Source organism: Zalophus californianus, chromosome 6 (genome assembly GCF_009762305.2).
Source record: "Zalophus californianus isolate mZalCal1 chromosome 6, mZalCal1.pri.v2, whole genome shotgun sequence".
Taxonomy (NCBI): domain Eukaryota; kingdom Metazoa; phylum Chordata; class Mammalia; order Carnivora; family Otariidae; genus Zalophus; species Zalophus californianus.
In genome coordinates, this window is record NC_045600.1 from 84980462 (window position 1) to 85002901 (window position 22440).

At 41.1% G+C, this 22440-nt stretch overlaps 2 protein-coding genes across 9 annotated transcripts in view; both read left to right on the top strand.

Annotated features, from left to right (window-relative positions):
• Positions 1-14988: 14988 nt before the first annotated feature.
• The window catches only part of TMEM62 (transmembrane protein 62), a 34581-nt gene continuing 27129 nt past the window's right edge, over positions 14989-22440 (top strand). Inside the window, exons 1-4 of one of the 8 annotated variants that reach the window (XM_027570934.1) lie at positions 14989-15689; positions 15951-16176; positions 19189-19326; positions 22088-22133. In XM_027570934.1, the coding sequence (XP_027426735.1) occupies positions 15510-15689; positions 15951-16176; positions 19189-19326; positions 22088-22133 (590 nt within the window). In that variant the 5' untranslated portion in view covers positions 14989-15509. The remainder of the gene's footprint in view (positions 15690-15950; positions 16177-19188; positions 19327-22087; positions 22134-22440) is intronic. The other 7 variants (XM_027570932.1, XM_027570936.2, XM_027570935.1 and 4 more) reach the window with 7 other exon arrangements.
• On the top strand, positions 16565-17416 carry LOC113909594 (sperm acrosome-associated protein 9-like). The gene has a single exon (XM_035728092.1). It carries the CDS (start codon positions 16736-16738, stop codon positions 17414-17416), a length of 681 nt encoding a protein of 226 aa, XP_035583985.1. The 5' UTR covers positions 16565-16735.

Sequence of the window (22440 nt, forward strand, 5' to 3'; positions counted from 1 at the left end):
AAGCGTCACGGCGGGTACGGCTGGAGGTTTTTCTTCCCCTAATTTTTTAGTTGTAGTCCCCAGTGCTTGAATGGTTGTGCATCTGGTTTCGTTGCTGCGAACTGTTGCATCTGCGAGGTAAAAAGTGAATTCAGCGTCCATTTTGAAAAGAGGAAGTCTGTCAGGGGTTGAGTACCTATTCTGCGTCTCGTTCAGGCCAGGTTTTGGTCAGGGGGTGTTTGTCGCCCTACGTACCCGCAGTGGTTCCCCAGAACCCACAGAATGAAAAAATACTCAAAGCTATTCCATGTTTAGGAATGTAGCCCTTGGACACTTGCACATGCGCACGAGAAAGCTCGGGCCCCGGCCGCTTTGAGGAGATCTGGTGAATATTAAAATTGAAACCTTGTAGTCATGCATCGGTCGAGGGAAGACAAAATAAACATGGTCATGCTCATTATGGAACACCATGCGTTGGTGTCGAAAAGAACAGGGTAGACCCCTGTGGAAAGATAAAGATGAATTAAGTGTGTGGGTGGGTGGGGGGAACCCCAAGTTGCCGCAGACTATGTATTTGCGCTTATATGCGTTAAAATGCGAAGGAAGAAGCCTGAAAGGGAAAAAAACTAATAATAGCTCTCAGGATAGGAGGAAGTTGGTCAAGAGCTACTTTAGATTTATCTGTATTGTTTTAAATGTTAAGTTGTTTACAAACCAGTAATTTAATAGTATGTTTTTAACAAAGGGGAAAATAACGATAAATCTAACGCGCTTGAAGGAATTAAAGGTTAGCTATTTGGGAAAAGATTAAGTCATATCTTTACCTCAAAGTATACATATCAAAATAATTCTTAATGAATTGAAGAGTTAACTACTAAAAAAAAGAAAAAGTAAATATTTGTATAATATTGGGATGGAGGAGCCTTTTTTAAATTTATTTTTTATTTTTTGGAGGAGGCTTTTTAAAGCATGACACCAAAGGCAGAAAATATAAAAAGACTGATAGGTAATTTGTTTTAAAGATTTTATTTATTTGACTGACAGACAGTGAGCCCAAGTAGGCAGAGTGGCAGGCAGAGGGAGAGGGAGAAGCAGGCTCTCCGCTGAGCAGTGAGCCTGACGTGGGGCTCCATCCGAAGACCCCAGGATCATGACTTGAGCCAAAGGCAGACGCTTAGCCGACTGCGCCACCCAGGCGCCCCAAGACTGATAGGTAATTTAATCACAATTTAAAACATACAAAAATAAACTATACAAAGTTAAAAAGTAAACAAAAATTGGGAAGAAATGACTGCAACATTCATGACAGACCAACGGATAAAATCCCAAAGACAACTATATCAATAGAAAAATGGACAAAATACATAAATATGCAACTCAATAATTTTTATAAACATGAAAAAATCTAACTAATAAGCAAATAAATGCAAATTAAAATGAGATTCCATTTCTTGCCTGTAAATTTGGTCAGTTTTTGTTTTTCCTTAAAAATAACCACCATCGGGGCGCCTGGGTGGCTCAGTCGTTAAGCTTCTGCCTTCTGCTCAGGCCATGATCCCAGAGTCCTGGGGTCCAGCCCCGCGTCGGGCTCTCAGCTCAGTGAGAAGCCTGCTTCTCCCACTCCCACTCCCCCTGCTTGTGTTCCCTCTCTCTGTGTCAAAGAAATAAAATCTTTAAAAAAATAATAATAACCACCATCAGGGGGCCTCGGTGGCTCAGTGGGTTGAGAGTCTGTCTGCCTTTGGCTCAGGTCGCGATCCGGGGGTCCTCAGACGGAGCCCCGCTGGCTTATCCCTCTCACCCTCCCCTCTCTCGTACACGATCTCTCTCTCAAATAAATAAAATCTTTTAAAAAAATATAACCACCATGTTGGTAAGCGGGAAGGATACTCATTGTTATATAAAATACACGTGTACATTAGTAAACCCATAGGAAGGCAATATTCGGAAGCCAGTTTTTCTTAAATGCTTTTCCTTGGCCCATTTATTCCATTTTTAACGCTGTATTCCTTTTTTTTTAAGGTTTTTTAAATTTTAATATGTTTTTAAATGTTTTATTTATTTATTCATGAGAGTCAGAGAGAGGCAGAGGCAGAGGGAGAAGCAGGCTCCCCGCCTAGCAGGGAGCCCGATGCGGGACTCGATGCGGGACTTGATCCCAGGACCCCGGGATCATGACCTGAGCCGAAGGCAGACGCTTAACCATCTGACCCACCCAGGTGCCCCTTAACGCTGTATTCTAAAGATATAATTCAGGATGCAAATGAAGTTTAAACTACATCATTACTGGTGATGGAGATAAATTAGAAATGACTCAAATGCCCTCAATAAAGGACATTGGCTAAATAAACTGTGGTCACTCATATAATGTAATTTTCTACAGCCACTAAATATGTTGTAGAACATTGATTCTCAAAGAGTGGTCTACAGACTGAGAGTTCCCCAAATTTAGGAAGTTTGTGAGGTGAAAACTTTTGTGGTAATAAAAAAGTTATGTGCTTTTTTTTTTAATCATGTGGTATTTGTACTAACTGAAGCAGAAGCAATGATGGGTGAAACTGCTGCCCCCTTAGCACAAAATAAAAACAGTGGCACCAAATTCAACAAGTCACCAAAGCGATCCAGAAGTCATTTCTTGACCACCATACTCTTGCAGTTAAAAGAAAAAAAAAGAATTTAAAGCATGTTTCCCAGTGTCCTTGATGAAGCAGTAAAAATATTATTAAATCTTAACCTGAGTCTTTTAAATATTCTGTATGATGATGGGGCACCTGGGTGGCTCAGTTGGTTAAGCGGCCGCCTTCATCTCAGGTCATGATCCCAGGGTCCTGGGATCAAACCCCACGTCGGGCTCACTGCTCAGCGGAGAGCCTGCTTCTCCCTCTCCCTCTGCCTGCTGCTCTGCCTACTTGTGTTCTCTCTCTCTCTCCCTGGCTAATAAATAAAATCTTGGGGGGAAAAAAAAAAAGCAACAACTGTTGTGGCTCCGGCTTCCTGGTCCATGGCAGTTCCTTGGGTTTCTGCTTTTCTTCTAAGCCTGTCCCTAGCTTCTTGCAGAATCTTTGAGTCTCTGATAACCTTTCAATAGATGTGCTTTTTCTTAAGATAGTTAAAGGTGGTTTTTATTATCTGAAGCTGTTAGTTTCCTACCTATTAAATTATTATTAATAATCTATAATGCTGCCTTATGTTACAGGCCTAATTTTTTCATGGCCTAATTTAATTCCTTCTCTAATTTCTTAGTTCCTTGAGTGTAGGAGCCAAGACACATACTTAGAAATGTCAGCTACTATGTTAAAGACTTTAGATGCATTTTAAAATACTTTTTTTTTAAGATTTTATTTATTTATTTATGAGAGAGAGAGAGAGAGGCAGAGGGAGAAGCAGGCTCCCAAGGAGCAGGGAGCCTGATGCGGGACTCGATCCCAGGACCCCGGGATCATGACCTGAGCCGAAGGCAGACGCTTACCCATCTGAGCCACCCAGGCAGCCTTTTAGATGCATTTTAGAGTATAACTCTGAAAACAGTCCTATGATGTCGTTCCTATTTATCGATATTGCATAGACAAGGAAATTATAGCTTAAACAAGTGAGATTGTTCAGATCCACAATTACTAAGTGACAAAACCTGGATTCAAGACCTAGGTCTATCTGGCTTCAAAATGTGTGTCTTTAACCATTTCACTGTCCTACCTCTAATAAAAAAATTTTTTTGAGTCGCTTTTACCACTTTATATGTTGTAATATAAATGTTTATTAAATAAACAAAAATATCAGGTATCTGGCACACATTTAACATCCTGGTATGCTTATATTAGACTTTTTATAGGACATGAACCAGACAAAATAGATATAAACTAATGAATTATCATTGCTCTTTTCTGATCTAGACCAAGGTGTGGCTTGACCTACTTTAGAACAGAATTATGAATTTCTTTGATTCTTCTGCAAATACATATTTCTTTTTAAATTAGCATCAGCTCACAATAACTTTTGTGAGTAAGTTGCAAGGTCATTTTTCAGGTGTCATTTTACTGTTTGAAGTATCATCAACAGCTAATATACATTAATTAGTTTTCTCAAAGCCCCAGAATGACACAATTAGGACAGCCATACTCAGAACTATGTTTTCCTTAGACTCCTCATTTATGGATTGTGCTGGAGGTTTTTAACCCTGGTTACACATTAGGATCACCTGAGAACTTCTTAAAAATTCCAATACCAGGGGTGCCTGGTGGCTCAGTTGGTTAAGCGACTGCCTTCGGCTCAGGTCATGATCCTGGAGTCCTGGGATCGAGTCCCAGGATCGAGTCCCTGGATTGAGTCCTGCATCAGGCTCCCTGCTCAGTGGGGAGTCTGCTTCTCCCTCTGACCCTCCCCCCTCTCATGTGCTCTCTCTTTCTCTCTCTTATTCTCTCTCTCTCAAATAAATAAATAAAATCTTTAAAAAAAATTCCAATACCAGGTCTCACTCTAGTGATTTTGATTTAATTAGGAGTAAGACCTGAATATCCATTTAAAAAAAATACTCCCAAATGTTTTTAATGAGCAATCAGAGTTGAGAAATCCTCAGTGATTCTATTTTAATAGACTTCTTTCTCTGGGATATTTTCTTATGTGGATGATAGTAGTGCCTACATGATTCCACCTGTCTGGTACAAATCCTTGATATTCCTCATCCAGATTAGGGAAGAGCAATCTTCCCATCTGGTCTCCCTATTTCCACTCTCTTGCTCATATCCATCATTTATTTTCCTGCCAGAATTATTTGTAAATATAAATCTGGTCATGTGACTCTCTTACCTAAATAAATTAGATGACTGCCCTATAGCATAAAACTTAACTCTTAAACATGGCATTCAAAGCCCTTCTCAATCTGGCTTGGAACACTTTCTCCTAGTCTAATCTCCCTTGCCACCCCTCACCTTAAACTATCCACACCATATTTCACATATATCCCATTCAGTCTCATACTTCTGTGGTTTTGCATAGGTTAGTCCTTTGGCCTAGAATGCCCCCTCCCTGACAACAGCACCTCTTTCTATAAAGGGGTTTCTGCTTGTGTATGTATGTATGTATGTTTTATTTTAAAGATTTTATTTTATTTATTTTTTAAAGATTTTATCTATTTATTTGATAGAGAGACACAGCAAGAGAGGGAACACAGCAGGGGGAGTGGGAGAGGGAGAAGCAGGCTTCCCGCGGAGCAGGGAGCCCGATGTGGGGCTCGATCCCAGGACCCCGGGATCAAGACCTGAGCCGAAGGCAGACACTTAACAACTAAGCCACCCAAGCGCCCCTCTGCTTATTTTTTAGAGTTCAGTTTATTTATGACTTCCTCTGAGAAGTTTTCTGATTCTCTCATTTTCCAATGTGCAAAATTGTTCCCTCTGCAATTTCATTGCACTTTAAATGAAAGAATAAGAGGAAACTGGCATAGGGTGCCTGGGTGGCTCAGTTGGTTAAGCGACTGCCTTCAGCTCAGGTCATGATCCTGGAGTCTTGGGATCGAGTCCCACATCGGGCTCCCTGCTCGGCAGGGAGTCTGCTTCTCCCTCTGACCCTCTTCCCTCTCGTGCTCTCTCTCTCTCTCTCTCTCAAATAAATAAATAAAATCTTTAAAAAAAAAAGAGGAAACTGGGATATAATCTTGCTAAAGTTGCAAAAATAACTTGACACCTTTTACAAAAAGAAACCTTCAGTCCAACCTAGATGCTTAAGATATATATATATATATACATATATATTAGTTATTCTTTCATTTACATGTATGGCAATTCTTAGCCTTTTATTTGTCTAATTCATTGAGTTACTGGATTATCTCAATTGGCCTGGCATGTTCTTTGTCAAGAAATATTTCCTGTTTAACATTAAAGACTGTTTTTCATTTTGCATAATCTTTGGTCTGTTGGAAATGTAGCTATTGGGAAGCCCTTGAACATGGTTTTTAAATGGCAGCAACTTGAATATAAAAATTAAGCATGTTCAGAGATAATCCACTGTACCCTCTGCAAATTTGAAAAGGCATTTACAGTATGGTGAATGTTTATTGGTTAGATTAATGATTGTTTGTTTTGCGGTATTTCAGTGGAAAAGTTAACCCAGACCCTTCAGACAGGAGGATACTTACTATTACATGATTAGTCTAGAAAACAAAACAATATAAAGCCAAACTGAATTTTGTACTTACTAAAGGAAATATAAATTTTAAAGAAGAAGCAAACAAAAAAGAAAAAAATTATAGAATGGTGCCACTGTCCTCATCTTATGACTGCAGTCTACTTTAGCTATTTATAAGTTGCTGTTTCCAAGAGTGCTAGTTTCTTTTTTTTTTCATTTGGTAGTGGATTTTTTTTAATTTTTTTCTTTTATTTTTTATTGTTATGTTAATGACCATACATTACATCATTAGTTTTTGATGTAGTGTTCCATGATTCATTGTTTGTGTATAACACCCAGTGCTCCACGCAGAAAGTGCCCTCTTTAATACCCATCACCAGGCTAACCCATCCCCCCACCCCCCTCCCCTCTAGAACCCTGTTTGTTTTTCAGAGTCCATCGTCTCTCATGGTTCCTATCCCCCTCCAATTCCCCCCCGCTTCATTCTTCCCCTCCTGCTATTTTCTTCTTTTTTTTTCTTAACATATATTGCATTGTTTCAGATGTACCGATCTGTGATTCAACAGTCTTGCACAATTCACAGCACTCACCATAGCGCATACCCTCCACAATGTCTATCACCCAGCCACCCCATCCCTCCCACCCCCCCCCACTCCAGCGACCCTCAGTTTGTTTCCTGAGATTAAGAATTCCTCATATCAGTGAGGTCATATGATACATGTCTTTCTCTGATTGACTTATTTCACTCAGCATAACACTTTCCAGTTCCATCCATGTCGTTGCAAATAGCAAGATCCCCAAGAGTGCTAGCTTCCAAGCTAAGGAAAGAGCCTGGGGCTCTCTGGTCCTCTTAGGAAGTCTGTGGACCATGGCAACCCCATGTGGGGGCAGATTATACTTCAAGAAAAAGACTCCCATATTGAGCTGAGAAGCAGGGATCATTAAGGTCTTTAGGGTCAAAACCAGGATGGAGAAGGGATGGTCTTTATTAGAACAGAAATTCTCAGTCTTGGACAAAGGTCATTCCCACAGTTGTGGGGAGATCAGCCCCATTTTAGAACTGGAAAAGTCCTGAGAATGTGATAAAGTAGTCAGGACTGGAGGCTTCAGCCCCAGTTTTAGGAGAGTCATTCCTGGGTTCAAAGATTTCATTTCTGGGGTTGGCTTCATTTTAAAAATAAAGATATCCATACATAGGGAGTCATTTCTGGAGTGAAACTCAGATTGCTGGTTCAAACTGAGTCAGACCTAGGTTGAGGGTCCAAATAGGCCTGGATCTTGGGTTCACTCTCAGCCCTGAATCCAGAGGTTTCATTTTAAGGGCTCTGCTGGTCAGACAATCTTGTCTGTCTGTGCAGGTGATAAACCACAAAAGCATTTCAGCCCTGGTAGAGGGGAAAAAGTCTGGGAAGAGAAATAGATAAATAACTTGCCGAAGGTAGTACAAATAGGAAGAGAGAAGCGGGAATGTGGATCGAGGTCCAAACAACTCCAGGGAGCATGCTCTTTAGAGAGGAGCTGGGACACAGAAATGTGCACATGACTGAGAAGAAATGAGAGTGAATGATCAATGGAAGGAACTTTATTTAGACATGCAAGAAATGGCTCAACCTACCAGGAGAATAAAATCTGGCTTGGAGGGCGCTTGGATGGCTCAGTTGATTGAGCATCTGCCTCAAAGTGGCTCAGGTCATGATCCTGGGGTCCTGGGATCGAGCCCCATGTCTGGCGCCCTGCTTGGCAGGGAGTCTGCTTCTCACTCTGCCCCTCCCCCAACTCATGCCTTCTGTCTCGCTCTCTCTCTCTCAAATAAATAAAATCTTTAAAAAAAGATCATTAAGGGCGCCTAGGTGGCTCAGATGGTTAAGCATCTGCCTTCGGCTCAGGTCATGATCCCAGGGTCCTGAGATCGAGTCCCGCATCAGGCTCCCTGCTGCTTGGGAGCCTGCTTCTCCCTCTGCTTCTCTCTCTCTCTCCCTCTGTCTCTCATGAATAAATTAAAAAAAAAAAAAAGATCATTAAAAAAATCTGACTTGCAGAGAGACAAACTGGATCCTTCCACCAAATTTGTGGAGAGCTGTATGCCCCAGTTTGCAGCAGACTGCATCAGTGATGGGGTTCAAGTGCTTTGGTGAACAGATTAAATGAACATGAACAAATTTATTTTTCCAGGATCTGAGTAAATTCTGGAAAGAGGACCCAAGCTGGACCCATGATGGTTTGAGCACCTGTCAGTGCAGCCTACCAACCATCCATATATTCTACCCAGGAATCTTATTTCTTTAAAATTGTTTTAAAAATAAGTAATAATAATAGTAATAATAATAAATATGTATATTTAAACATTGTTTTCTAGGCACTGTGCTAGGCACTTTGGAGAAAAGGTTCAACAAAAGTTGCATTAAAGGGTAGATGAGCTGAGTATGAGCAATACATGGAACACTGTATTACTAACAGATGAATAGCAAAAGGCATCCATCCCTGAGCACAGAGTGAAAGCAGGTACCAGATGCAGCTGTTAAGCTGTGCACCAGATGTGGTGAACAAACAGGCCAGGTTAGAAGTTGGAAAGCTCTGGGAGAGGCTGCTTCTGAAAAATACAAATGACACAATACTTCAAGGTTTTAAAAGTGCCAGGTAGAGGTTTAGACAACTGCTGAAGAGTTTAAGGTTGAATTAGTTTTAAGAACTTGGAAAACCAAACACATAGAAAAAAATCAAGATAATTTACCAGTGCAGGAAAATGAGTTGTGCAAGCAAAGAATAGCTTGTCTTTAACAGGTGTTAGAAAAATATGGCCCCAAATCCACCTGCTGTCTGTTTTAATATAGTCTTCAAGCCAAGAATAGTTCTAACATTTTTTAGATGGTTGAAAAAAGGTCAAAAGAAGAATATTTTATAATACATTTAAAATACATAAACTTAGAGGGGAGGGGGGTGGGGGGATGGGTTAGCCTGGTGATGGGTATTAAAGAGGGCACGTTCTACGTGGAGCACTGGGTGTTATGCACAAACAATGAATCATGGAACACTACATCAAAAACTAATGATGTAATGTATGGTGATTAACATAACAATAAAAAATTTAAAGAAAAAAATAAAATACATAAACTTCAAATTTCAGTGTCCATAAATAAAGCTTTATTGGAATGCTGCCACCTTATTCATTTATATATTGACTATGGCTGCTTTTGCACAATGGTAGATTTGAATAGTTGCAATAGAGACACCCTGGCCCACAAAGCCTAAAACACTTACTATCTGGTCTTTTATAGAAAAATTTTGCTAACCCAAAACAAAATAAAATAAAAGGTTCCTTTTCTCTTTACATTGTCATTGTTGAAAACTCAGAAAATATGGATATGCAAAGAGGAGAAAATATAAATAACCTATAATCTCGTATATTTTCAGAATCCCAGAATAACCATCATTGACAGTTTGGTGTATATGCTTCCAGGCTTTTTTCTGTGTGTGTGTGTGTGTGTGTGTGTGTGTGTGTGTGTGTGTGTGTGTGTGTCTGTAAAATGGCATTATACTGTACAGTTTTACAAAATACCCAGTAACATGTTATTAATGTATTTTCATACTACTAATTTTTTTTCAAAATTATTTTAAGATTACTGCATGGTATTACCTTATATGGCTGTGTCATTTTATTTTTAAGACTCTTATTGTAGAACATTCACAGTATTTTGTTTCCAGTTTTTTCCTATTATAAACTTGCTTTAATAAACCTACTTATTGGTAAGTCCCTATAAACATCCATAGATTACCTTAGGATAAATTATTTTAAGTAGAAATGCCAGGTTGAATAAAGTGCACATTTAAATATTTTTCATATTTTTAATGGAAAAAATAAGTATGCATTTATTGCATTTTTATTAAATGTTTCTCATAAGAATTTATGGTAAATATAATACTAAAGGTTACATGTAACATATGTACATATTAAAGAATAACAGTAAAACGAAGACCAGTGTATCCACCATCAACTTAAGAAATAAAGGCTAACTTTTAAATATTGAAAAAATAATAATGGGGGGTACCTGGGTGGCTCAGCCAGTGGAGCAAAGTGTGTGGCTCTTGTTCTCGGGGTTGTGGGCTTGAGCCCCCATGTTGGGTGTAGAGATTACCTAAAAATAAAATCTTAAGGGTCTCCTGGGTGGCTCAGTTAAACAGCCAACTCTTGATTTTGGCTGAGGCTGTGATTCCAGATCCTGGGATTGAGCCCCATGTCATTGGGCTCAAACATGGCAGGAGTCTGCTTGAGGATTCTTTCTCTCCCTCTGCCCTTCTCCCCTCCCCCCCTGCTCGTGCTGTCTCTCAAATAAATAAATCTTTAAAAAAATAAAATCTTAATAATAACAACAACAATAATAATAATGTGACCAATATATTTCTCTGGTAGTTTTCATTTTAATTACTGAGTTTGGTGCTTTCCCTAACTTTTGATGAGGGCATTAGTTCTCTGCATTTTTTAAGGCTTTTGGATTCATGCTTCATTGCAGGGATGGCAAAGTAGCATTTATATCTCAGGAATGTGAAAGCTGACAGCCCTATAACTTGTTTTTCCATCTATCTTATATATTTAGACACATGGAAAGAATGGATTTGATGTCATCCAAACTTGCCTTGATTGCCTCATTCCAAAGTGGCTGTGTGGTCATTGTTTCTTTTACTCAACCATAAAATGACATATAAATGGCGGTTGTGTTTTTTAAAAAGATTCTAAGTAATCTCTATACCCAACGTGGGGTCAAACTTACAACCCTAAGATCAAGAGTCGCATGCTCTACTGACTGAGCCAGCTAGGCGCCCCGAAATAGTGATCATTTTAATAGTAACCTAAGATCAAGCTTGGCACATTTATTTTTTAATTTAGTATATATATATATACTTAAAGATTTTATTTATTTGAGAGAGTGAGAGAGCACAAGTTGGAGGAGTGGCAGAGGGAGAAGAAGCAGCAGGTTCCCCCCCGAACAGGGAGCCCCATGCAGGTATACAGTGGCATTAAATGCATTCTCATTGTTGTGCAACCATCACCACCATCCATCTACAGCACCTTTTCATCTTGCAACATCGAAAACCTGTATCTATTAACCTTTTTTTTTTAAGATTTTGTTTATTTATTTGACAGAGACACAGCAGGAGAGGGAACACAAGCAGGGGGAGTGGGAGAGGGAGAAGCAGACTCCCCGCGGAGCAGGGAGCCCGATGTGGGGCTCAATCCCAGGACCCTGGGACCATGACCCGAGCCGAAGGCAGACGCTCAACGACTGAGCCACCCAGGCGCCACCTGTATCTATTAAACCTTAACTCCTCATTTCCCCCTCTCTCTAGCCCTTGGCAGCCACCATTCTACTTTTTGTCTCTGTGAATTTGAATACTCTCAGTACCTCACATAGGTGGAATCATACAGTATTTGTACTTTTATGATTGGCTTATTTTACTGGCATAATATTCTCAAGGTTCATCATATTATAGCATGTGTGGGAATTTCCTTGATCTGTGATTTCTTACTTTTGCTCATGTTTCAGGTTCCTTAATACAGAGCCCTAACTTACCTAGATGAAATTCTCCTCAAATTTGTTTTCCTAAGGAGTGAATGGAGTGCTTCCTTAAAAAGCTGAAAAACTGGTACCTACTGATGGTCATAGTAGAAGCATCCACAATAGCCAAAAAGTGGAAATAATCCACATGTCCATCGACAGATGAATGAATAAAGAAAATGTATATTTATACAATGAAATATTTTTTTTGAAGATATTATTTATTTATTTGACAGAGAGAGAGTCAGCGAGAGCAGGAACACAAGCAGGGGGAGTGGAAGAGGGAGAAGCAGGCCTCCCGCAGGAGCAGGAAGCCTGATGCAGGGCTTGATCCCAGGACCCTGGGATCATGACCTGAGCTGAAGGCAGCCGCCTAACGGCTGAGCCACCCAGGCGCCCCTATTTATACAATGAAATATTATTTGGCCTTAAAAAGGAAGGAAATTCTGACACATGCTATAACATGGGTGAAAACATTCATTAGGGAGTGGGGAGGGGAGGATGAGGCACCAATATTTAATGGATACAGCATTTTAGTTTGGGATGCTGTAGAGTTCTGGAGATGGATGGTGATGATGGTTGTGCAACAATGTGAATGTACTTAATGGCACTAAATTATATACATAAAAATGGGTAAGATGGTAAATTTTATATATCACAATTTTGAAATTTAAAAATCCTTACATACACACAAAGCTATTTTGATTACATTACTTTAGCTCTCCACAGAAATAACTCCACAGAACAATGATTCAATACTGTACTTTTGGATTTTTTTAAAAAGGTTTATTTATTTGAGAGAAAGAGAGAGCCCATGCAGGAGGGGGAAGGGTTAGAAGGAAAGAGAGAAAATTAAAGCAGACTCTGCACTGAGCGCAGAACCTGATGTGGGGCTCAGTCTCACAACCTGACATCATGACCTGAGCCAAAACGAAGAGTTGAGTCCTTAACTGAGCCACCCAGGCGTCCCGTATTTTTTGATTTTTAAACAAAGTTAGCATAAGAAATAGTAATCTGAAGATAATTTCTACATGTTTATGAGAATCACCTAGTTCAATTTATGACTGTTGATGACAATGTCCATTGTTTGTGAAATGCCCCGATGTTACATTCTCTCTTGACTTTAGTTCTAGGATATTTTACTTTCTTGATGCATTCTTGCTTGCTCTCTTTATGAGATAACAAGAAATCTACCTTTCTCCTTTGGCTATTAGGAACTGAGAATCACCTTGTATGATGATTTGTGGTGTATTAGCTGTATTCCTTGAAGAATCATTAACCATCTTTAAATAAATAATTCCTGTTTCTACTCACTGTGAACACTATGAGTGAAGCAGCTTGGTTACAATTCAGTTTCTGCAATCCAGACTGCTGGACTTTGTGACTTTAAACCATGTTTCTCATTCCAAAATGTCTTAATAGCATGTCTATTCCTATCATCTATCACACAGATTCTTGTTGTATTACATTTCTGGAAAATAATTCTCATATTTTTAAAGTTCCTCTAAGGCCTCTCCAAATGCATATCATATATGCCATACTGCTTATGTTTTAAATCCGATCATCTCAAACATATCTTCAAAATTTGGTTTAGAGGTATCCATACAGATATTTTTGTAGTGCAATATTAGACAAAACCAAAAACTTTATTCATATGGACAATGTTCTCCACACATACATCATAGCCCTAGTATTTTTGTCATTTGGTTTCCAAATTTTGGCACTAACTTTTAACTATCTCTTTTTCTTCCCTCAAATATCCAATCAGCTGTCAAAGTCTGTAGTTTCGGCCTTCACAATTATTTTACATCTGATCCTTCCTTTGTAATCTGTGTTACACTCTCCCATCTTCTTTCTTCAAGACTTTGCAGTTACCCCTACCTGGAGTCTCAGTCTATTTGGGCTGCTAAAATAAAACATCACAGACTGGGTTGTAAACAACAGTTTATTTCTCACAGCTCCGGAGGCTGGAATTCTAAGATCAGGGAGCCAGAGTGGTTTGATTCTGCTGAAGCCCTCCTCCAGGTTGTAGATTGCTGATTTCTCACTGTGTCCCCACATGGTGGAAGGGGCGAGGGATCTCTCTAGGGTCTCTTTTATAAAGGCACTAATTCTGTTCACAAGGGCAGAGCCCATCTCTAAATACCATCATATTGAGTATTAGGATTTCAACATATAAATTTTGTGGGGACACATTTGGACCATAACACTAGATTATCCCAATATCCTTCCAACCGGAGTCTCTGCCATACCTGTCCTCTGTCCAGTTGGTTCCCTGTGCTGTTGCCAGGTCTGTCTTCACTCTTGGCATTTACACAGGCCTTCCAAAATGTGGCTCAAATTAAAGGTCTGGTTCAATTACCACTATTCCTCTAGGCATACCCTAGGCCTAGACAAACTGAAGTACTCACTGTCTCCTCATCATGTCCTGCATTTTCACACCTTAATGCTTTGATTCATGTTAGATCCTGGTGGAAAGTGCTTCTCCCTACCCCATCCCCAGTCTCTGCCACTCAGAAATACTATCCATCTACTATCTGCCACCTCCTTAAACTTTTCCTGATTCTGTAGATGAGATCTGTCCTGGGTAAACCTCCTCTGGCCTTTTATATCTTGTTGTCTCTTGTGCCAAATGGCATATTGGTCGTATAGTAAACTTACTTATGTATTTCTCTCTCCTACATAAGCTTCTAAGATTATGAATCATGGTTCTTTAGCTACTTATGTTTCTTTATATTTTCTGCTTAGATCAATGTATTGCTTTCCAAATGTACACAAAAAGTATTTTAATGAATTGAAATTGGCGTAAGTTCAATATTGGCAATATATCCCAAGAAAATAACTCAAAGATGTGTTAAAAAGGGTGCTCTTTGTACAAAAAATGTTTTTTTCAAAACAGCAATTATGTTTATTCGGAATGTTTATTCAAAAATGTTTATTCAGAACGTTCCAAACATAAGTAATCCAAAAGCTCAACAATAACAGAATGGTTAGATAAAGTAAGGGCAGGACCCGAATCTAATTCTTCTCCTGTGACTGCCCATAGGGAGTATTTACAGTTTATTAAATGAACGGTGTAACATGGCAACGGGATTTTTTTTTTAAGATTTTATTTATTTAACAGAAAGACACAGCGAGAGAGGGAACACAAGGGGGGGGAGGGGAAGCAGGCTTCCCGCTGAGCAGGGAGCCGGAAGCGGGGCTTGATCCCAGGACTCTGGGATCACGACCTGAGCCGAAGGCAGACGCTTAAGGACTGAGCCACCCAGGCGCCCGGGCAACGGGATATTATATAGCCAAGTGAGTAAGAAATCAAGTTTAGGAAAAAATAACTACAAAACATACGTACTATATCTATTAAAAACCTATGGAAACACGTTGTTAATAATCAGAAGGGCCGAGAGAAAGCCGGCTGTCACATCTGAACAGGAATTTAAATGGCGTCCTCATACATACTTTGATTCTCACAAGCCTGTGAAGTACGCACGCGAGGCATCATTAGCTCCGTTTTATGGGTAAGGAAACTGACCCACCGGGGTCAGCAATGATTGACTAAGGCGGAGCCACGACTCCGCCTACCGGACCTGGGTTCTTTCCCCGCCACTGCTCGGCAAGCTTGATTGGTGCTGGGGTTCTCGGTTTCCTTTATTTCACCCGCCTTCCTTTTTCCAATCCAGCCTAGAGACGCGGGCGGCAGGCGGGTGGCAGGTGTCCGGCGAGGTGCAGGTGCGGCGGTGGCGGACGAACTGCGCCTTAGGCCCCCGCGACCATAGAGTCCGGAAGTGCGGCCAGAGCAGCTCCCGGGGGCGCCGCACGGGCCGAGCCCAGGACAGCGAGGGCAGTGCCTGGGCCGGCCGAATGGCCGTAGTGCTGGCCATCAGGGTGGTCGCGGGGCTGGCGGCAGCGGCGCTAGCGGCCGTGCTCTTGGAGCACTATGGCCTGGCCGGTCAACCTTCGCCGCTGCCCCAGCCCCGCGCCTCCCGGAGCCCGCACCCCGCGCCGGGCCCCGGAGCCAGCAACATCTTCTGGGGGCTGCAGGTGACGCAGCGGGAGCAGGGCTTGGGGTGGGTGCAGAGGCGTCACTACGCGGTGAGGCGCGGGCAGTTTCCACCGGGGTGCGACCGCCGCGGACCCAAACTCCCGGCTGGGGGCTCTGTCCTTTCCTTGGGGAGGAGGGGGGTTCGTTCTTGCACTGCATCCTTGCCATTTCCTTCCGCCTTGAGAGAGCTGCCTGGTCGCCTGGGTCCGTGCTGCCTCTTCCTGACTCAGATATCTCTGTTTAATACCTGCTTTCGGCAGATATCCGACATTCACCTGAGCAGGTTTCGTGATCCAGGCAGAGCTGTAGACTTAGAGAAGTTCTGTTCAGAAACTATTGGCATCATTCAACCAGCTCTCGTCCTGGCAACAGGTAGGGAGGGTTGCCGTGCTGTCGCGTTGTTCTGTGGTCCGGATGGTAGAATGCTAGCCAGGGCTGCAGCTTTTCACTTCGGGCATGTTGGGGACACTATAGCCCCAGCTCCAGGTGAGTCTTCCTGTAGAGAAGATGGGACATTGTAATTTCCTTTGCCGATGGATAATTGAGTCAAGATCCAAGCTAAATGACTTGCCATAGCAAGGTTTTGTCAAAGCAGTAGAAGCAAGGCTCATGATTCTCGTTAGTATACTGTCTGCTATATTTGTATTCGTTCGTGGTTGTTGTTACAGTTCTGGATTTGAGAGAGAATTAGGGAAAGCCCTTTAACCACAAATGAAGTTTTTTTCTTAATTCCTTTCTTCCTTCCTAACTTCCTTCCTTTTTCTTTCTTTTCTTTCTTTCTTCTTTCTTCTCTTTGGCGGGGGGTGGGGGGGGCAGAGGGAGAGAGAGAATTTCAAGCAGGCTTCAGGCCCAGGGCAGAGCATCCTGACCTGAGCCGAAACCATGAGTGGGAGACTTAACCGACTGAGCCACCCCAAAGTTATCTTTTTTAAAAAAAACTAACTCCCCCCTCCCCGCCCCTCCGGGGCCCCAGACAGCCTCGGAGGCACTCCAGCTTCAGAGCACTCTATCCCCCTTGTCCTGTGAATGACCGCTGAGGAAGACAATGAATGAGGCAAAGGAGTCTCTTCGAAACATCGAGCAGAAGTACAAGCTCTTCCAACAGCAACAGTTCACCTTCATCACCGCTCTGGAGCACTGCAGGGAGAACACCCACGACAAGATCCGGCCCATCGCCAGCATCAGACAGGTGCAGAGCTACACGGAGCATTACTGCAACAACTCCACAGACCATCGCATTCTGCTCATGTTCCTGGACATCTGCTCAGAGCTGAACAAGCTGTGTCAGCACTTCGAAGCCCTACACTCCGGCACCCCGGCCACCAACAACCTGCTTGAGAAATGCAAATCCCTGGTTAGCCAAAGCAATGACCTGAGCAGCCTCAGAGCAAAGTACCCTCACGACGTGGTGAACCACCTCAGCTGTGACGAGGCCAGGAACCACTACGGAGGTGTCGTCAGCCTCATCCCCATCATCCTGGACTTAATTGAAGAATGGATCGCCCACTCAGAGAAGCTGCCCCGCAAAGCCCTGCAGCATGTGAGTGAGCCCCAGGCACGCCAGGAAGCCACCGGGGTGGCTGCTCGCCCTTCCTGGACCATAGGCACCCAGCCTCGGTTAAGAAAGCACAAATGTAGGCGACTTACAAAAGACAGCCCCAAACCTAGGGGGAATGACACAGGATGTTTCAAACCTCCCTGGAGACCACCTGGCGGGAAACTGTAACTCAGAGCCGGCAACCTGCTGCGTCCCGTAGTGTGCTTGGTCACTTAACTTGGTCTCCACTGGCTGATCCATTCTTTGGCACCCACAGTCCCCACCACAGATGAACCCCAGAGGGGCCTGCCCAATATACTGTTGAGAACCTCTCTCCCTCTCTCACTTTCACTTCTAAGCTCTCCTCGCCTCTGAGTGTCAGGCTCTGTGCCAATGAAGAGGACCCCCACTTCCAGTGTTGGTGGGAGCAGGTGTCCCGGGGAGGCTGCTGAGAACTGGGGTCACCGGCCTGCCCAGGTGCTCTGGGAGCTCCCAGCCCGCACCCTGCCGGGCCCGGCCACACTGCAGGTCTGGCTTTCTGGGCAGAGCCGCCGAGCCGGAGGCCTGCCAGCTCCTTTCCCACCACAGTGGCAACCGTAGGCAAGGCTCGGCTCCTGCAAGGTCCAGCTGCTCAGCCTGCCAGGATGCTGAGGGCCGGCACGGTGGACTTCCTCAGTGTGATTAGGTCTCTGAACCAAAACCCAAAGGGGAATGAACCTGCCTTTGCTCTCCTTTACTTGGGAGAGGAACCATGAGAGAAGCCGGAAGAATTCTGACTTTATGGCTCCCATGCAAGGACAGTTTCCTGATTTTCACAACACAGTCAAGGCCCCGACATTATAGAATGTGTCTCTGGCTTTTGAGCTTGCTGGAAGTTCTGACTGACTGTTGGCTTTTCCCTTCACAGGGGGCGACTTAGCTTCTGTGTTCTTGCTTCGTCGGGGGCGACCATCAAGAATAAAAAGTGTTCTCCCCCCCCCCAAAAAAAACTAACAACCCCCCACTTTTTTTTAAACAGCATTAGTCAATCTTATGTTGTCAATTGTTTGAGGCTTAAAGTGACTTAGGACACTTTTCTTCATCTTTTGGTACTTCTGTGACTTGGGTTCTCTAGAGTCTTCAAACTTCTTTTTTTTTTTTTAAAGATTTTATTTATTTATTTGAGAGAGAGAATGAGAGAGAGAGAGCACATGAGAGGAGGGAGGGTCAGAGGGAGAAGCAGACTCCCTGCTGAGCAGGGACCCCGATGTCGATCCCGGGACTCCAGGATCATGACCTGAGCCGAAGGCAGTCGCCTAACCAACTGAGCCACCCAGGCGCCCTGAGTCTTCAAACTTCTATTTGCCCCCTAAATGCATTGTAGAAAAAGTAAAGGAGCATCTGCCATATTTATTGGGGGATTCATATCCTACCCACCTTACTGAAACACCTCTGCTGATATGATGGATTACCAGTCCTTATGTTATGGAAAACCTCCATTTCAAATTTGCATTTAGTTTTCCAGAAATTTTGGTATTTCATTGACCAACCACACCTTCTAGATTACTTCTTGCTGTAGAAATAACACTTGGCCAGATTACATATCCTGATTTGGGGTGTGGAAAATATGGTTGTCATAGATATTAGGCATCTGCCCAGTGTTGGAATTTCTTATAGTTTGCATTTTTGTCAGTTTCACGATGCATTTTTTACTGCTCTCTTTAAAGATAATTTTTTTCAGAACCCATTTCTAATATCACGGTAAGTTAAATAGGTACTTGCTAACCTATAAGAAACAAAGTCTTTGCCAAGAAAATCTCATTTTATAGGGCTCGCTTTGGACATAGATGGACTTACAAGTTGTTATGCTTGTACATGTTGAGTACTTAAGTATCTTTGTTCCTTCAAAGTGCATTTAAAAACATTTTTAACCCCCTTGGGTTTATTTTGCATTGTGATTCAAGTCTTGTGTAAATCTACAGGAGACCTGACTGATGCCAAAACAAAGGAACACTTGGGATCCAGGCAGCATGAGGTAGAATGGCAAACTTACCAGGGTATTCTGAAGAAGACAAGGGTCATGGAAAAAACCAAGTGGCTCGATGTTAAAGGAAATCATGGTAAGAGTCAAGACCCACATATAATTAAAACTAGATTTTTTTCCCTTCAAGAGCCTAGATTCTCCAATTTAGAATATAAAATTATAAAATGGGAACATTGTAACATAGTTTTAGTTAGACTGAAGGCCGCAACTCTGAAATACAACTATATTATATGATTTTAAAACTTCAGATGTCACTTTTAGCCTTTGATGGGAAAGTTGGGATGGTCATTTCTTCTTTACATGAAGAAATGCTTCTAGCAAAACCTATGTAGGAGGGTGTTTAAAAGTATAACTATTTTGGGCTCCTTGCTGGCTCAGTTGGTAGAGCATGCAACCCTTGATCTAAAGTCATGAGTTCAAGCCCCACATTGGGTGTGCAGCCTACAATCAATCAGTCCATACGTATATACATTCACACCACATACATAAATACATATATATAGATCAATAGATACACATTTTGCTAATAGAAGCCACCACCCGTAAGTCTATATACCGTATGATTCCATTTATATGACATTCAAGAAAAGGCAAAACTATAGAGAACAGATTGTGGTTGCCAAGGGTTGAGGGTGGGGGGATAGGCCGACTACAAAGAGGCATCATGGGAGAACTTTGGGAGATGTTGGAACTGTTCTGTATCTCCATTGCAGTGGATACATGACTGTGCATTTGTCAAAAACCAAAGAACTATACATTACAGTGAATGAATTTTACTGTGTATACATTAAAAAATTAAAATTGCAAATAAATCTCTATGTATGAGGGGAGAAATGGATAATCCTTTCACATTTTTTACATTATTATTGTCTTGTTAGTAAGGAAATGAACTCTTCAGCAAACCTCCTAACAGTAGGTTTGTTTTATAAAGGTTGACTTTCTTATTAGTTGTTAAGTACTTTGTCTCCTTCATTTGATTATTAATTGCTGCTGTGTGCCTAATTATATATATTTTTAAAACTATCATTTTAAACAGATAATTCTGTCTGGTAAAATACACAGTTTTGGTTTGATCAGAAAATGCCCTCTTTATAAATAGTTCTTACAAAGCAGCTAGGAATTATTAATTGATGATGGGATATCTGGCTTATAGCTTTCTCTGGTGTACCCTGTAAGTCTGGTCCTGAACTTATGATGGTTCAACTTACGATGGTTTGACCGACGATTTTTTTTTTTTTAAGATTTTATTTATTAGAGAGAGAGCAAGTGTGAGAGAGAGAGAGCATGAGCAGAGGGAGTGGCAGAGGGAGAAGGAGACTCCTTGCTGAGCAGGGAGCCCAATGCAGGGCTCCATGGGACTCTGGGATCATGACCTGAGCTGAGACCTACGATTTTTCAACTTTACAGTGTATGAAGGTGATACACATTCAATAGAAACTATATTTCAAATTTTGAATTTTTATCTTTTCCTGGGCTAGCGATATGCAGTATGAAACTCTGGTTATGCTGAACACGATCACCAGGGTAAAAAGCCATTAACCTTATAACTATTCTGTGCCCATGCTATCATTCTGTTTTTCACTCTCAGATATTCATCATGAGATATTCAACACTTTATTGGCCTTGTGTTAGATGATTTTGCCCAACGATAGGCTAATGTAAGCATTCTGAGCATGTTTAAGGTAGGCGAGGCTAAGCTCTGATGTTCAATAGGTTCAGTGCATAAAATGCATTTTCTATTTAAATATTTGCCACTTAAAATGGATTTGTCTGGACATAACCCCATTATAAGATCTGAATTTACATTTCCCTTTTTTCCTGATCTTAATTAGTGGTACAGGTCAAATTCTTTTGCAATAAAAGCAAGTCTGTACATAATAAAGAAGTTTATTTTTTAACAGCATTAGTCAATCTACTGACTAAGCCAAACTACTGACTTATTTCAAGATGAGATCTTGTGAACAGAGCTTGTCCTTTGGAGGTCATGATAATCTAATTTGACTTGTATAAGCACAGAGGCTTATAGTATGTGTATATATATAGATAGATAGATAGATATGTTTATATATTGTGTTAAGATAGGAGGAAACTAATTTTTATTAAGATTTAACTATAACTGTAGTTCTCTTACGTAGTAAGAGGAAAATTGGACTTAACAGCTTATTCTCTGAAGTTACTAGAAATATAGTGGATTCTTGGAATTCCAAGCTGGTAAGTAATTTTAGTTATTGCAAGCAGGCAATCAAGCTCAATGAAATAATTATATTTCCAGATAAGTGTTCTGTGACATCTTTTACCTTACTCCTTACCATTATATAACTCCTTTCTTACTGAATCTCTATAAGATTTAAGAAGAGACGGTCTTAGGTCCTGTTATCAAAGTGATTAGCTGTTTAGAAACACTTGGCATGGATCCATGTATCAGTCATGATTAAAACAGCAGCAACAGTCCAGTCTTACAACGGCAAATTGATTTATTCTGAATAGTACATAATATCAAAGTATTTCTTATTCTCCAGTATATGGGGTGCCTTAAATTAGTTTCCAGATAATCTGAATTCTGTTACCAAGTTTTAAAAACTATCAGGCTAATTTATTGGCATTCTGCCATTTAGAGATGTTATTGAAAATATTGTCATTTTTCTTTAGTCATTAAGATGTTTGTATTTTTCTTTTTAATATAGATGATGTTTGCTCTTTTTTTTTTCCATGTGCTTTTTTGGTTTTTTGTTTTTTCCAAATTTTTATTTAAATTCTAGTTAGTTAACATATGGTGTAATATTGATTGGTTTCAGGAGTAGAATTTAGTGATTCATTGCTCTTTTCTTTTTAATTAGATGCATTCAACATTCCAAGTCTGGAGAGTGTCGAGAATTATTACAGGTACTGTAGTGAACAGAATACAGACCATGAAGTAGTACAAGGGGAGTGCAGTCAAGTCAATGAATGGGTGAAACATTTTTTAACAGAACTTCTAGTAACTTAGAATTTTTGTGTATGTGTGTATGACAGATTCAGTTCCTTTTTTCCCCCAAGACTTTTTCTTTCCTTTAATTCCTTTTATCTCATATACTTTATGCTTTTTATTGGCTAATGATACTTTAAATATTTCACACAAACTTTTTTTTTTGCCATTGATACTTAGCAGAAGTCATATTTTTATTAGTCATTTTTTTTTACTTGGATATAA

What these genes read in the sequence shown, in the direction of transcription:
- LOC113909594 (XM_035728092.1), top strand. Translation starts at nt 16,736, where the DNA reads ATGAATGAGGCAAAGGAGTCTCTTCGAAACATCGAGCAGAAGTACAAG.